The sequence below is a fragment of the Rhinatrema bivittatum genome, chromosome 1, assembly GCF_901001135.1.
Source record: "Rhinatrema bivittatum chromosome 1, aRhiBiv1.1, whole genome shotgun sequence".
NCBI lineage: Eukaryota > Metazoa > Chordata > Amphibia > Gymnophiona > Rhinatrematidae > Rhinatrema > Rhinatrema bivittatum.
Genome location: NC_042615.1, coordinates 388,064,611 through 388,082,203, shown reverse-complemented (window position 1 = coordinate 388,082,203; position 17,593 = coordinate 388,064,611). Strand labels below are relative to the sequence as shown.

Below are 17,593 nucleotides of genomic sequence, written 5' to 3'. Positions count from 1 at the left end.
TAATCGCTTCCGGATTGGAATAAAGAAGACGAATCACACTTAAGAACAGGCCTTCAAACCCCATCCTCTGAAGTATGTGGAACAAATACGACCACTCGACCCTGTCAAAGGCCTTCTCGGCATCAAAACCAATAGCCAGGAACGTGACCTCCAACTGCTGAGACATGGTCATAGCTGCTAAAACTTTCCGAATAGCTGTTAGAGCATAACGTTTCCTGATAAACCCCACTTGATCCACTCCAACCAAATGAGGAAGCACCTCCGCCAGCCGGTCTGCCATTAATTTAGCTAAAAGCTTGTGATCAAAATTTAAAAGAGAAATAGGCCGATACGAGTCTGGTAATAGAGGGTCTTTCCCTGGTTTTGGAATGAGAGTAATATGTGCACAGTTTGAATGTTCAGGAAATGAGCCTGACACTAGCATTGAAGAGAAGGCCTGCAACAATGGAGCGGTTACTTGATCCACCAAACATTGGTAAAACTCCGCACCGTAACCATCGGGACCCGGGGCTTTAAATCTTTTCGCACCACGAATGGCCAAACGAACCTCCTCCACCGAGATTGGCTTATTCAAATAATCTTTGCTCCACTGTGAGCTGCGGTAATTGAAACTTAGAACAGAATTGCTCGCAGGCATCAAGGTTCCAGCCTTCAGCAGTATACAGGGAGCTGTAATATTCATGGAAACATTGGAGGATTTCCTTACGATCTGTCAATACTCGGCCAGAGGAGGAACGCATAGTAGGAATATAACGTGAACCCCGGGCTGATTTCACCATATTTGCCAAAAGCTTACCAGATTTGTTACTGTGCTGAAATAACCTTCATTGATAATAAAGGACACTTTTACGAGTTCGCTGATGTATTAACGCATTTACCTCCCCTTGTATAGTCTGGTAATAAGTTCTAGCCTCTTTAGTGTTACTTCGCGCTAGTCGTGCTCGTGCCTGTTTAAGCTGGGAAGTTAACCGCAAAAGCTTCTGATTCATTGCTTTTTTTCTATGCGACATATATGATAGAATATCACCCCGAAGTACAGCTTTCGCAGCATACCAATAGAGTGTTGGGTTGGACATGTGTTGTCTATTAGAATCCTCATAATTTGCCCAACACTTATAGAGATACTGCTTGAACTTCTCATCCGTGGCCAAGTAGTAAGGGAATTTCCACAAGAAGGAATTAGGTAAGCCCGAATTAAAATTTACCTCTAATCTTACTGGGGCGTGATCAGAGATCACTATATCCGCAATCTCGACCGCCCTAATCTGCGCGAAACCCTGGATACTGGTTAAAAAGTAGTCAAGCCGAGACAAGGTTCCGTGTGCTCTTGAGACATGGGTAAAGTCTTTTTCACCAGGGTGAAGGACTCTCCACACCTCCATCAACTGTAATGTCTTTTCTAAGAAACTCGGGCCTCGCCCGTATCCTGAAGACAAAGGGGCAGGAGGAGATTTATCTAAAGCAGGATCACAAATCGCATTAAAATCACCACCTACAATCATAAAGTCCCCCAAATAGGGGAGCAGATGTCGGTGTATCTCTTTATAGAAACTAGGAGAATATGTATTAGGGGCATATACATTACAAAGGACTACTTTAGTGTGGAAGAGTTCAGCAATCAGAATGAGAGATCTCCCCATCGGGTCTTTTATTTCCTTAACTAGAATGAAGGGCAGATTACGCTGAAGTAGAATTGCCACACCAGCCGATTTTGTAGTGCCAGATGCATAGTGTATGATACTCCCCCCTAGGCGTCCCAATTTTAAATGTTCCATATCAGTCAAATGTGTTTCTTGCAGGAATGCTATATGAGCTTTCCGCCGTTTCAACAGGGACAGGATTTTTGTTCGTTTGATAGGTGAGTGAATTCCACAGACATTCCATGTAATCGCATTGGTACTAGAATTAGAGATGGAATGTGATACAGAGTTTTGCAATAAAACCTATTAACCTCTTACTGCAGCAAAGATCCTCCCAGCCGGGATCTCCCACTGCGCACCAAGGACCTCCCCTCCACCCCCACGATCCGATCACTGCACACCTTATTACATTTAATATGTAAAGAACAAGTACTCCTTGAGAAATTCCCAACCCTCCCCCCCCCCCCTCCCAACCCATCCAGAAACATTGGTCCTAACAAAGGGATCGAGATCACTTGCCCTTATATATATACCTCCTACCCCACCTTCGGACCCCATCCACCCCTGTCCCCCGGCCCAGGCCCCCCTCCCTCCTCTATATACAATTGTATAAACTCATAGTAAGTTACTCCCTTCCATTTAAGGACCCAGGACCCAAACTTGGCAGAGCACTACAGTCCCACCCAGACATATGATTACCTGACCCCAGCTAAAATTAGTAATGCTCGTGCCAGATCACTACTATCTATATCTCCACCCCTCCCCACAGCTTTAATAAATCACAGAGCTCTTTCCCACTGTACCAGCCTCATTATGCTACAAGTTCAGGGTAGATATTCTGCATTGAACCCTCAATTAATACAACAGCATACTGAATTAAAGAAAAACCCTAGGAGGCATATTGTTTAGTCTGCATAAAGGCACTAAGGCACCCCGCCAGGCCCCAAATTCCATGTGGGAATAAACAGAACATTACCATACAGTTAAACAAGAAGAAGAACGAAGAAAACCATTCACTTGTCCAAAATTAGCTTTGCTTTCTTCCTCTTCTCTCTGCACCGATCTCCTCCGCTAGGTGGGCAGCACGCCAAACCAGCGCGGCCGAGACCCGGGGCCCAAATGTCCGCTGAGGCCATTTTCACTGTGTCTGGGCGCTCTCTGCCAAAATTGTCAAAAAGAAGAAGAAAAAAAAAAACAACAAAAAAAACCAAAACGCCGGTTTCACCACCACTGCCCAAGATATTTTAAGCTGTCCACGCCATAAGGGGATGCAATGACAGGCCCCCAGGAGACTGACACCGGGCCGGCCGCATGTAGAAAAAATAAAAAATAAAAACACCGCCTCCACAATCACAGTCTTGGGGCTTTAAAGCCGTCCGCACCATGAGGGAATTCAATGAGAGGCTCCCATGTGACTCCCACGTGGCCGGCCTCATTAAGCTTGCTGCATGCCGGTAACAGTACTCCCCTGCAGCATTTCTCTGTCAGTCTGCAGCCGCAGAGCTTCCTCAATCGAGTCAATCCACTTCACTCCCGTCGGCAACACCACTCGCAACTTCGCCGGGAAAACTAGCGTGGCCTGCAGCCCCTGCTCAATCAGCTGAGTACAGATCGGGGCCATAAGCCGCCGCTGTGCCGAGACAGCCGCCGAGAAATCCTGGAAGATCAGGATCCTGTTGTTTTCAACGGTAAGCTCTTTTATACTCCGGGCCGCTTGTAATATCTCTTGCTTATGAGCATAATTAAAAATCTTCGCCACACCACTCGGGGCCTAGGGGCACTGGAATTACGAGGTCCCAGACGGTGAGCCCTCTCTATGCGCAGCTTTCCATGTGTGCGGGTGATGGCTAGGTCCTTTTCCAGCCAGGCCTCTAGCTTCGACGCTAATTGTTGATCATCAATAGTTTCTGGCAGCCCAATAAAACGCAGGTTTGATCTGCGAGACCTATTTTCCAGATCTTCAATGCGGGCTGTTTGTTTTGCTACAGTTTTCTGCAGCACACTGATCTCAGATTGTACTGTGCTGAGGCCATCTTGTATCTCTGAGACCCGGGCCTCTATCTCTCCAAACCTGCTTTCAAATTTCCCTAAATTTGCCGAGAGCTCAGTGATTTTAGCTGAAAGATTCTGAAGCTCTGGTCCCAAAACCTCTAATATCGCGCACTTAATGTCTGCGATGGGTGTTGCAGGGGGGCTGTGACAATCACTCACTGCAGCCATGCCTGGAGATGCAGCAGGCTTTGGACGGTCCTTCCCTTTTTCCTTTTCCTTGCGGACCACACGAGATGACATGCCCACCACCACAAAGCACAGGTGCAGTGGCCTCCAGATCCTAAAATATCCCCTAATCTGACTTCAATCGGGGGGTGGATGGGGTCTGATTCAATAGGCCTAGGGCCGAGGAAGAAGAAATCACATCCTCTCCCTTCAACGCCCCCTAGTGATCCCGTGCCTGGTCCTTTAAGGTAGACTGAAGGCGTTTACTATACACTCTCTCACATACCCTTCCCCTCAGCTCAGCCTTGCCAGGATGAGAGTTTGCCTGTACAATGGACACCTATCTTGACAGGACGACTGCATTCGCATTATCTTTTCCTGTCCTGCATCGGATCCTGTAGTTGAAAAGCTGCAGTGCCAGATACCACTGCATCACTCTTGCATTTGATTCCTTGTTCCTGTTGATCCATAAATGCGGTTGATGGTCCATTATGAGCATAAACTGCCACCCAGCAGGTAGTAGCATATGGCCTCTAAGGCCCACTTGACCACTAAGACCGCCTCCTCAGCAGTTGAGTACCATCTCCCACATGGCTTCAGCTTCCAGTTGATATATGCCACAGGATGTTCTTGGCCATCCTTCTTCTGGGCTATAACAACCCCCAACCCGACCTTTGAAGCATCGGTTTGCACCGTGAAGGGTTTGTTGAAGTCCAGGCTGATCAGGACCAGTTCAGAAAACTCTGAAGTCCATCCCTACTTCCTCCGACCACTGGACCTTCTCTGGTGCTTTCTTTACCAGTAATCTTGTGAGAGGCTTTGCCTTCTCTGAATAGTTAGGGATAAACTTCCTTAATATCCTATAAGGCCTAAAAACGCTCTCACTTTCACCTTTGTTTGTGGACTGGAACCCAGGTGATCACCTTGATCTTTCTAGTTGGCGGATGGACCTTCCCCTTCCCCAGGGTATAGCCAAGATACTAGACCTATTGCCCACCTAGCAAGCACTTCTTCGGATTAACCATCAGCCATGATTTCATCAGACTGGTTAATACAGCCTGGAGTTGGCTAAGATGGGTCTTCGAGTTGTGGCTCTAGATCATGTTGTCATCTAAGAAGGCGGAGCAGGCAGTCAACCAATTGTTGAAACATTGCGGGGGCACCATGAAGGCCAAACAGGAATACCATGAACTGAAACAGCCCCATGGGTGCAGAGAACACAGTCTTCTCTTTCATTGAGGGCATGTGAGGCACCTGACAATACCCTTTGGTAAGAACGAGGGTAGAGATGAACTGGGATGACCCCAGATGCTCAATTAGTTCATCCACTCATAGCATTGGATAGGCATCGAGTTTTCAGACTTTGTTATTCTTTTTGAAGTCGATACAGAACCTGATGCTGCCATCTGGCTTTGGCTCCAGTACAATGTATGTGGACCATTTTTGAACTCCTCTATTTCGCCGAGCTGGAGCATCTCCTTCACTTTGGCCTCGATGATGCGGGCCTGGCCTCGGGGATCTGATAAAGTCGCTGGTATACCACTACTCCAGGAGATGTAATAATATCATTTGTACCAGCTGGGTATGACAAGGCAGGTTCAAGAAGATCTCTTTGGTTTTCTCTACCAACTGCTTCAAGTCAGCTGTCTGTTCAGTGGACAGCTCTTCTCCAAAGAGTACTTGGGCTTGGTCCAGTTTCAACCCGATCTCTGGGCCAAATTCTCCTTTCTAAACCATGCCACACTCTTGCGGCACCCATTTATTCAGGAGTTTATGTGGTAGATTTGGGTCTTCATTTGCTTATCTGACTGAGCTATCTTTGTAGTCCATGGGCCCTGTTTTCTCCTGGACTTCATAGGGTCCTTGCCAATGGACTAATAGCTTGCTTTCTCACAATGGCAGAAGGGCAAGGACCCGGTCCCCTGGTTGGAATACTCGCTGGCCCATGGGGCGATTTATAAGCTCGAGCTTGAGAATTCTGAGCATTTTCCAGACACAGACGAGCCACCTCTCCAGCCTTCTTTAAGCGATCTTGTACTCTGAGCATGTAGTCCACTATGTTCTGCCCGGAATTCACTTCCTCTTCCTAGGTCTGGCGAGCTATATCTAGATTCCTCTTGGTTTCCTTCCATATAGTAACTCAAATGGGGAGAAACCTATTGAGCTTTGTGGTACTTTGCAGATTGCGAACAGCACGTAGGGTAGTAGTATGTCCCAATTCTTCCCATCTTCATTCACAAACTTTCTTAACATTTGTTTGAGCATCTGATTGAAGCTCTCGACTAGGCCATCCATACCGAGGTCCAGAGAGTCTTTACTTTGAGCAAGGTGCAGAATTGTTTCATGACCTTGGAGTCGAAAGGAGTACCCTGATCCATCAGGATCTTTTCAGATAGCCCAAGTTGTGAGAAAACCTCCATTAGGGCAGTTGCCACAGTCACGGTCTTCATATTCTGTAAGGGCACTGCCTCTGGATACCTGGTGGCATAGTCCAATATGACGAGGATGTATTTGTTTCATCAGGTCATACTCTTTAGTGGCCCCACAAGATCCATGCCCACCCTTTCAAAGAGGGTCTTGATGATAGGCATTGGTATGAGAGCTGCTGTTTGTACCCCGGCAGGCTTTGTAAACTGATAGGTAGGGCAGGACTGGCAATACCACTGGACCTGTTTATGAGGGTCTGGCCAATAGAATTGAGCCTGTATCTTTTCCCGGGTCTTTTCTTCTCCCAGGTGACCCCCCCCCCCCTCCCCACCAGAAGATGACTGTGAACTAACTGCATGACCTGTTGATGATAGGGTTTGGGAACTAGGAGTTGTTCCATTACCTCCCCTTCCACATTTGCCTTTGTGACTTTGAACAACAGATCCCTTTTCATCACAAAATAGGGAGGAACAGGTTCTGCACTCTGGGCCCCCAGAACTACCTTTCTTGTCTACTCGTTGTATATGCTTGCGGGCCCACTTAGATTCATCTTCCCTCTGAGCTCGCCTAAAGTTCCCTGGGATCCAGTAAGACATTCTGGGCAGGTAGCTATTCTCCTTCGATTCCGACCCCTCCTCCCTGGCTGTCTCTAAGTTAGCAGCATAGGTGTATTTGTCCTGCCATCATTGCCTCCGGAACTTAAGAGTTTGAGTCTTTATGAAAAAGATCAGGGTCCTTCAATGGAAAGAACTCTGGGAACTCCAACTCTTCCGTGTTGTGACTGGACAAACTTGCCGTAGGCTGAGTCAGAAGAGACCTGAAATTTGGATAGTCCCATCCAATTATCACCGGGTATGGGAGCCAAGGGAGCACCCCACTTCCACCATTTCTTGACTGGCTAGGGTCTTCAGATGTACCCGGTTGGTGGGGTTTGGTTGATGGTTCCTGTGAATATATGCCAAGGTCACTACTTTATAATAGTCAGTTTGGATTTGCTTTATCAGGTCCCTCCATACAAGCATTTTCACACGTCTAGAGTTGTCTAGTGCCCATGTTGGGACCCCATTCAGCTCAGCTGGGTTCACAAACTTAGAAACTCCCTGGCTAAAGACATCTACAAAGTTACAACAGTGTGGAGTCACTGCATTAATGTCCATCGCCTTATCTTCCCTGTAGGAACAGTCTCTTGAGAAATGACCTCTTTCTCCACAACTGAAGAATGGCGGTCCAACTTTGGATTGCAGGTGGGGTGCAGCGTCCGGTCACACCTACTCTGCTGACAGTCGAGACCTCTGAGTCTTTGGACTCTGACAACCCTTATCCAGGTTGAGGGTTTTTTCTTGAGGGCATGGCAGTTTGGACATGGTTTGGGCCTGATATTAATCCTCTGCCACTTCTAGGGCCTTTTCAACTGTGAGGCCTGAGTGCCGGCAAATCCACTGCCTCATGGGCAGGTCGAGGCTGTCCTGGAACTGTTTCAGTAGTACCACATTGGCTATCTCCACTCTAGTTTTCCCTTCCGGGCACAGCCACTTCCAGGCGGCGTCTTTAAGCTGGTGGCACAGGCTCTTAGAATTCTCTCCCACCTGTAGAGTTCCATGTCAAAATCACTGTCAGTATGCCTCTGATGTGAACCCCGCTTGCCCTAGAATTGCTGCTTTGACTTCCAGGAAAGTGGCTGCCCCATCCAGATTAGCTGTTTGATAGGCATCTTGACTCAGTCCAGTAAGTAAAGTCCCTAGATATGTAACCCACCGGTCTTCTGTCCACCCTGCCAGTCTTGCCAAAAAGCCAACTGGGTCTTTGCCCGGGGTCATTTTGTGGAGGGTCGGTGTCACTGGAGGTAGATGGGTCACTGCCGGTTTCACCGCTTAGGCTATCTGTATTAGAGCTGTATGCTGCTGCATCATTTGCTCTTGCAATGTCTGCTGCTGGTTAATTTGTGTTTGCAGGGCGTTTTGCAACTGCTGCTGTCCTGTTGCCAGGATTTGGATCACCTGCTCCATTTTTCTTGTTAATTAAACTGCCTCAGATTTACACACCTCTCCGGGTATAGGAGAGCAGGAAAAAATTTTTAAAAATACCTGCTGGACTGTCCAGCCCTTACTTACTCCTTGACCCCTAACTAAACAGACAGGGATAGCTCCCTTGGCCTGTTACACAAGATAGAATGGTAACTGAGGGGCCCCAGGAAAAGAAAAACACTGCAAGGGTTTGTTTTTTTTCTTGCTGCAGCTGTGGGATCCCTTGGCTGCAGCTGTGGGATCCCTTGGCTAAGCAGAAAGCACAGTCAAGACTGTGCTTTCTGCTTAGCCAAGGGATCCCACTATTGCCATCGTACGTAGTAGCTCAGGCAATGAGTGGCTTGGTAACAGCCAGAGGAAACCACAAGTAGACTCTGGCTGTGGCTTAAGTGAACTTGTATTTACAGTGGAAAAACAAAAATGGCAGCAGATCTTTACTTCATGTTTTCCAAAACAGGTAGTGCAAACAGAAATCAAATATTGCACGTAGTTCACCTTTAATCACAGGCAATGTATAGTCTTTCAAAAGCACAAGAGAGTCTCTGTCAAACTTAGACATAACAGGTCTTGGCATATCCTGGAACTCCCCAGGGCTTGTCTAACCCTTCTAGGGCCTGAGGTCTTATCCTCTGAGGAAGGGCTCCTCCCTTTACTCAGGATTCCCTGTGGCTCTCTATCTTAAGGGGGACTGGACAGGATAGCTGTGCCCAGTTCTTTAAGGTAGACTGAGGGAGTTTCCTATACATGCCCTCACAATGCACATAGGGGGTTTTATTTCTCAATGATTGGTAACTGTACATTTTCCCTTTAGCTCACCCAGCACTACTGCAGCATGTAAGTGGACTGTCTTCTTGACACAAGCGTTGGACCCACTGGATCAAAAACCAGTTTGCACCTTGGAGGGCCTTTGTGTTTGGACATAGAAGCATGATGGAAGAAAAACATCACATGGCCTATCTAGTCTGCCCATCCATCCAATTTATGTAGCCCTTACAATTCCCCTCACTGCCTCAGAGATCCCCTGTATTTATCCCATGTTTTCTTGAATTTTCCTCTCCAACACCTCCACTGGGAGGCTGTTCCATGCATCCTTTACCCACTCTGTAAAGAAATATTTCCTAAGATTACTCCTGAGTCTACCCCCTTTTAATCTCAACCCATGATCCCTTAATTTAAAGCTTCCTTTCTATTGAAAGTGGCTCACGACCTGTGCATGGAAACCTTTGAGATATTTAAATGTCTGTATCATATTTCCCCTATCTTGCCTTCCCTCCAGGGTGTACATGTTTACATCTTTAAGTCTCTCCCTATATGCTTTAGAACGAAGACATCTGACCATTTTCATAGCCATCCTCTGACTGACTCCATCCTATTTATGTCCTTTTGAAGGTGCGGTCTCCAGAATTGTGCACAGTATTCCAAGTGAGGTCTCCCTATGCAGCATCTTTCTGGCTTTTACCATCACTTTATCCATCTGTTTGGCCAGCTTAAGATTAACTGACCAATCACCCCCAGATCCCGCTCCTTTTTTTTTTTTTTTGTGCTTAGAAGAATTTCACCCCCAATACTGTACCTCTCCCTTGGATTTTTAAACCCTAAATGTATTACTCTGCATTTTTTAGCATTATATCTTATCTACCAGTCTCTAGACCATTCCTCAAGCTTTGCTAGATCCCCACCTCATGTTTTCCACACCTTCCTGGCTGTCTACCCTGTTGCAAATTTTGGTATCATCGGCAAAAAACAAACTTTTGCTGACAATTTTTCGGCTATATTGCTCGCGAGAATGTTGAAAAGAACCAGTCTAAGGACCGATCCCTGAGGCATACCACTAAGAACGCCCTCCTCCTCGGAGTAAACTCCTTTTACCACTACCCTTTGTCTCCTCCTACTGAGTCAGTTTCTAACCCAGTCAGTCACTCCAGGATCTATACCAAGGGTTCTCAATTTATTTATTAGTCTCCTGTGCGGAACTGTATCAAAGGTCTTACTGAAATCCAAGAACACGTCCCATTCGTCTCCTGCCTTGCCTCTGGTGCTTTGCCCAACCTGGGTCCTCCATATAACTGCTGACTCTCCACTGTCGGCATTTCTGTCTCTCTGCCGGTTCCTTCCTCCAGCTGTTGGCTTCTCTGCTCCATGGCTGGTTCCTTCATCTCACCATTGACATTTTCCATTTCATCGTTGTTGGTTTTTTTTTTTTCAATCTGCTGATACTGTGATCTTATTGTCCACACCTCAAATCACTGTCGGCTCCTCTTCCTCTGTGTTTACTTTTTTATTCCACTACTGGTTCCTTCATTATGCCTCTTTCTGCAGAATTTTCCGATCTCCACAGATTTGCCACAGAAGACCAGGGACCAGATTTGGGAAGCGGACACTGTCTTGCACTTCACTTCTAACTCCTTCCCCAGACACTTTTCCTTCTCCCATACTAATTGGGTGGCAGGAGAAGAGCAGCAGCAAAATGGGCCATGTCCTCCCTCTCAGCTGCCTAGGGCCCACTTGCTGCTTTGAACGCATGACAGTATAGTGACCTGCACACTTCAGAGCAGTAGTCAGACTCTGAGAGGCAGAGAAGAAAGGTGCAGTGTCAGTCCCTGTTTCATATAACCTCTCCCCTCATACTCTGATTGGGTTGCTCTCATCCTGCTGGCCCAATCAGCACAGGATGGGAGAGAGAAGGGGGATGAGGGGATTGTGTGAAATAGGAGATGGAAGGTGGGATAAAAGGGCTAATGAGAGGTGTGTGACTAGAGAGGATGGGGATGTGTAAAAAGGGAGCTAAGGTATTGGGGTGTGTATATGTGAAAGAGGAGCTAGAGGGAGGATGGATAGGTGTATGTGAATAAGCATCTGGGATTGGGTCAGGAAGGGAGAGAGGGAGGACTGGAGATGGGATAGAAAGAGAGAGAGAATTGGAGGGGAGTAGATGTGAGGGGAACAAAGTTGGAGCCAGGGAAGGAACGCCTCCCTCTTTTCTTTCTCTCTCTCCAGATCTCCCCCAACCAAATCCCAGAACTTCCCTCCCCTCTTTACCTCCTCCATTCCAATCTTCCCTCCTCTTCCTTCTGTTCCACCCTATCCCCAATCATCCTTTTCTTTCCTTACCTATTTCCCTGCTCCTCCATCCCTGATCATACCTTCTTCTTATACTCTCATCTCCAATCCTCCTTCTCTGACCTCTCCCATACCTGAGATCTCCTGTTCTTCTCTCCCACACTGTTACCTGAAATTCTTCACCTATAAACTCCTAAAAGAACAAAATAACTTATTCAGACACAAAGCAAGGTTGGAAAACTTTTAAATTTTATTTTGCAAAATAAGTGTGCATGTAAAATAATTCAAATGTGTGCTGTATAATTGTCACAGAATTATTGATTTTTAATTAATTGATTGGTTTTAATTGATAGATACATTACTGCAACTGTGTTTGTACAGAGTATAACTAGATCATAGTGTCAGGACTATAGATTAAGCTTGTTGAGAGATCATATTTGTGAAAGTGTTGTGAGCGGTCTATATGAATCTTAATATTTGCTATACATTTTTTGAGTGCCATAACTATTGAATTCTGAGGGACAGATTAGGCAACAGAGCTGACTTTTTCAGCTTGACCATTTGGCCTCAATTGGTAACTTGTTCAGTTTTTCTCCCAGTTAAACTTGTCTTCCAACCACACTGCACTACAGTGATACAGGAAAACCCAGTATCTGTCTTCTGCCTAGCATTTCCACCTCACCCAGAGGTGCATGGATGGAGTTGTATTTCTGCCTTTCTTAGGAAAATCCGTGCTCTGTGTGCATGCATTCAGCAGGACAAAGCCAGGGTGGATCAGCCTCTGTGGGTGAATGGGTGATATGGCAACCCTACTTCTGCCTAATTACTGAATGCTGAGAGTCCTCACACTGATGACAGTAATGGCATAAACCAAATACTCTGTTTCTAGATATCCTTCCTCCTCTAGTATATGCTTCCCAATGCAGCTGAACACTATGCCTGCCTTTACTGTGCCAGCAGCCAAGTGCACCTCTGATATCACCAGTCCAACAGCACTAGTAATACGAGACTGTACCACCTGTGATTTATCTTGCTCTACTTATCGGTAATTGAGTAATATACTAATTCTTGATTTTGTTTTCCATCACCTCTAAATGACTGTGTGTGAAATTATAGAATGTGGTGTGTCGGTCTGCAGGAGGCCCCGAGCGCTTAAATGGTCCCTTGTCTTTGTTTCTCAGGGGATTCAGCTCGATGAGAAAGGCCATATTGTAGTGGACGAGTTCCAGAACACCAGTCAGAAGGGCATCTATGCAATTGGAGATGTGTGCGGAAGAGCACTGCTTACACCAGGTAACCAGCCTCTGCACTGCATTTCTTGGTATCTTCTGGGAGTCTGAGAATTACTCCAGTAACAAGGACGACACTTCTTTCTCTCTGCACGGGCCCCTAAAGAGTCAGCTCTCAGCAGATAGTAATTTTGTGCCATTGCAGAAGAAACAGGTGCTTAGGAAAGCCAAAGATTGATTGGGGGGGGGGGGGGGGGGGGTCTCGTCTACAGCAGTAATACTCAGTACAGTCCTCAAAACCAAGATTTTATTTTTAGGAACTTTAGCCATAATGGATTCTTACAAATGAAATTAAATCCAGAATAAAATAAAGGGAATGCATTATCTAAACTATATTTTTACCTACTCGCATTTATAATACATGTCTCAGGGCCTGAAATAATAACAGTAGTGAAAAATATGTGTTGTATTTCAGTGCAAATTTTCTTAATTAAAAAAAATTAACTCAATGTAGTAAACTAGTAGTATGCGAATACATAGCAATTTAAAAAAAAAAAAAAAAGGCATGTAAACCTAATAATGTCTGCAAAGAAACCTCAAAAGAGTAGCACATATAAATCATGTTTAATGTACCCAAACCATGATGTATGTATAGGAAATATGATTTATGAACAGAAACCAAGTTTTAGAGGCACAAAACATGTTTTTTGTGCGCAAAACATGTTTTGCGCACATAAACATGGTTGAGGTGCACTAAATATATTAGGAGCATAATATTGAATTTGCACGAAGGAGCACTAAGCTATGTGCGCAAAACTCCTTGCAACATACATAGTAACATAGTAGTGATGGCACTTAAAGATCAAATAGTCCATCCAGTCTGCCCAGTGAGTTGCTTAGGGCGGTAAATGCTGCTCCGTGCAAGTTACCCCCCATGCACCCCTTTCTTCATTTCCAACATCTAGCCTCTAGGGATCTGCAGCGTTTATCCAATGCCCTTTTGAATTCATTTACTGTTTTTGTTCTCACCCCTTCTTCCTGGAAGACATTGCAGGCATTCACCACCCTCTCTGTGAAGAAATATTTCCGTTTGTTCTGAGTTGTCTCCCCTGGAGTTTCATTTCATGACCTCTAGTTCTACAGTTTTCTTTCCAACAGAAAAGGTTTGACGTTCGTGCATAATTAAAACTTTCAGGTCTCTGAAGCTCAGTAACATATCTCCCCTGCATCTCTTCTCGTCTGGAATATACATATAAAGATTCTTTAGCCTCTCCTCATAAGTCTTCTGATACTGACCCCACACCATTTTGGTCGCCCTTCACTGGACCACCTCTATCCTGTCTCTATCCCTTTTGAGATATGGTCTCCAGAACTGAACACAGTACTCCAGGCGACGCCTCACCAAGGACTTGAATAAGGGCCTTATCACCTCTTTTTTTCTTACTGGTTATTCCTCTCTCTATGCAGCCCAGCATCATTCTGGCATTAGTTATCACCTTGTCACATTGGTTCGCCATCTTCAGATCCCCAGACACTATCACCCCAAGATCTCTCTCCTGGTCCGTGCACATCAGTCTTGCACTCCCCGTTACATACAGCTCTTTTGGATTACCACATCCCAGATGCATGACTCTGCACTTCTTGGCATTGAATCCCAGCTGCCAAATCTTTGACCACTCTTCAAGCTTTCTTAAATCACTTTTCATTCTCTCTACTCCTTCAGGTGTGTCCACTCTCTATTTCAGATCTTAGTATCATCCCCAAATAAACAAGCTTTGCCTTCTATCTCTCCCCCCTTTCCCTCATTAGCTTGACTCTTCTCCCACTTTCCCCCTTTCCCTCCCTGCAGAATCTTCCCTCCCTCCCTCTAGATATCTCCCCTCTTCTCATACTACCTCTGTTCTTCCCCCATCTTGTCTCTCTAGAGATTCTGCTCCCTCTTCTCACTCCTTAGTGAGTCACTATCTCAGCTTTTCCCCTCTTCTCACTCTTTCCTCATTTCCTCAGCTTTTCCCCCTCTCCCTTCCTTTAGTGGCTGTTCTCACCTTCTCCCTCCCCTGCTCTTTCCTCCCCGCTTCTCACCCTTTCCTATGCTTTCCCCACTTTCTTCCTTCTCTTGCCTTCTTACCCAGTCTCTCCTGCCTCTTTTCCCTTCCCAGGTTCGCTCTTCTGTACAAATCCACCCCATTGGCATCACAAGAACATAAGAACATGCCATACTGGGTCAGACCAAGGTCTATCAAGCCCAGCATCCTGTTTCCAACAGTGGCCAATCCAGGCCATAAGAACCTGGCAAGTATCCAAAAACTAAGTCTATTCCATGTAACCATTGCTAATGGCAGTGGCTATTCTCTAAGTGAACTTAATAGCAGGTAATGGACTTCTCCTCCAAAAACTTATCCAGTCCTTTTTTAAACCCAGCTACACTAACTGCACTAATCACATCCTCTGGCAACAAATTCCAGAGTTTCATTGTGCGTTGAGTGAAAGAACTTTCTCCGATTAGTTTTAAATGTGCTACATGCTAACTTCATGGAGTGCGCCCAAGACTTTCTATTATCTGAAAGAGTAAATAACCGATTCACATCTACCTGTTCTAGACCTCTCATGATTTTAAACACCTCTATCATATCCCCTCTCAGCCGTCTCTTCTCCAAGCTGAAAAGTCCTAACCTCTTTAGTCTTTCCTCATAGGGGAGCTGTTCCATCCCCTTTATCATTTTGGTCGCCCTTCTCTGTACCTTCTCCATCGCAACTATATGTTTTTTGAGTTGCGGCGACCAGAATTGTACACAGTATTCAAGGTGCGGTCTCACCATGGAGTGATACAGAGGCATTATGACATTTTCCGTTTTATTCACCATTCCCTTTCTAATAATTCCCAACATTCTGTTTGCTTTTTTGACTGCCGCAGCACACTGAACCGAAGATGTCAATGTGTTATCCACTATGACACCTAGATCTCTTTCTTGGGTAGAAGCACCTAATATGGAACCCAACATTATGTAACTATAGCATGGGTTATTTTTCCCTATATGCATCACCTTGCACTTATCCACATTAAATTTCATCTGCCATTTGGATGCCCAATTTTCCAGTCTCAGAAGGTCTTCCTGCAATTTATCACAATCTGCTTGTGATTTAACTACTCTGAACAATTTTGTATCATCTGCAAATCTGATTACCTCAATTGTCGTATTTCTTAGTAAAGCAAAGGCTCTGAGCCGACAACAGCATAGAAGAGTCTAAGGGAGGCTTGCCTGCTCAGATTTAGGCATCAGACTGGGCAAAGGTAACCTTATCCCCTGCCTGATCCGATGCAGCAATATGCGAACCCCTGGGCGAGCCAGCAGCAACAGCAGCGTTACAGCGGTGTCATCACCTGCTACTGTGGGGCTGGTCTCATGAGAGGAACAGCGAGATTTTGCAGCTCCTCCCATGAGACCGGCCCCGCAACAGTTACTGCCAGCTCGTGCAGGGATCCGCGTGTTGCTGTATCGCATCGGGCAGATGTTTGGGTTACCCCCACACAATTCAATTCCTAAATCTGAGCAGGGAAGCCTCCCTTAGGGTCTCCTATGCTGCGGGTGGCCAGAGCTTTTTCTCTTCTTTGGTCGCCGGCAGGGCAGATTATGCCAGACAGCATCGCGGTCTCCACAGGACACTGCCCCCTCAGAGCCACTGTTGCAAGTGCACAGATTGCTCAGTGGGTTGCGCCGGCCCTGACAGCTTGGAGAGTGGGTTGAGCTTACGCGTGCACACAACCTAGCACACCTTATTATATCAGGGCCTCAAATGGTTTATGCTTGCTATGGGCTCGACTGTCACCCCAATTGCTTTAGGTGGCATCTGTGCAGCAGGATGCTGTATTCTCTTCCTTGTCCTCTTGAGACAATTTCTGGGTTGGGCTGGTATGTGTCTCATGAGTTTTCATATCCTACATGACCTCAGTTCTCCTGGCAGTGTCCTGTGAGACAGGTTTAGTTACAGACCCATCCACGATTCTGTCACAGGATCTGACAATGCTCTCCATTAATACCAAGTCTGTTAACAAGATTTATGCCATTACTGGTTTTCTTCTGGAGGAAAAGGAGGATATTTTGTTTAACACTGAATCATGTCTCATAGAAGAGGACACTTTTTTACTTTCACCTAAATTTGTCCTCCTTGGTTTGCTATTTTGCAGCAAAGAGAGGAGTGGAGGTGGGATGGCAGTTATTCTTGATCCTCTTTATCTTAAATCAATGTGTGAGCTGTGAATGCCTTTGGCTTTTGTTGCCTGGCGCCTCCAAATGTAGCTTTCTGTTTGAGCTTCCATGTCCCCTCCTCCCAGCTAAGCTCCTTGACTACCATGTTAGATAAAGTCCTCTGTGACTTTATCAGTGGATTTTAAAAATAGTTTTAAGTGATTTTAATTTACATGCAGAAGATCATTTAGAATATAAGAACATAAGATATGTCATACTGGGTCAGACCAAGGGTCCATCAAGCCCAGTATCCTTTTCCAACAGTAGCCAATCCAGGCCATAAGAACCTGGCAAGTACCCAAACATTAAATAGATCCCAAGGTACTAATGCTGGTAACCAGTAGTGGCTATTCCTTATTAATAGCAGTTAAAAGATGTCTCCTCCAGGAACTTATCCAAACCTTTTTTAAACCCAGCTATCCCAACTGCCTTAACCACATCCACTGGCAATGAATTCCAGAGCTAAATTGTGTGTAGAGTGAAAAAGAATTGTCTCCAATTTGTTTTAAATGTGCTACTTGCTAACTTCATGGAGTGTCCCTTCATCTTTCTGTTATCTGAAAGAGTAAATAACCATTCACATTTACCTATTCTCAAGTCCTTTCATGATTTTGTAGATCTCTATCATATCCCCCTCAGCTGTCTCTTCTCCAAACTGAACAACCCTAACCTTTTTAGCCTTTCCTCACAGGGAAGCTCTTCCATACCCTTTATCATTTTGGTTGCCCTTCTCTGTACTTTAGCTACCA

The 17,593-nt window shown here is 45.6% G+C and overlaps 1 protein-coding gene across 3 annotated transcripts in view; it reads left to right on the top strand.

Moving 5' to 3' along the window:
* The window catches only part of GSR (glutathione-disulfide reductase), a 136,695-nt gene that overhangs the window by 106,034 nt on the left and 13,068 nt on the right, over positions 1-17,593 (top strand). For all 3 annotated transcript variants that reach the window (XM_029601607.1, XM_029601618.1, XM_029601598.1), the window contains one exon: positions 12,550-12,661. In XM_029601607.1, the coding sequence (XP_029457467.1) occupies positions 12,550-12,661 (112 nt within the window). The remainder of the gene's footprint in view (positions 1-12,549; positions 12,662-17,593) is intronic.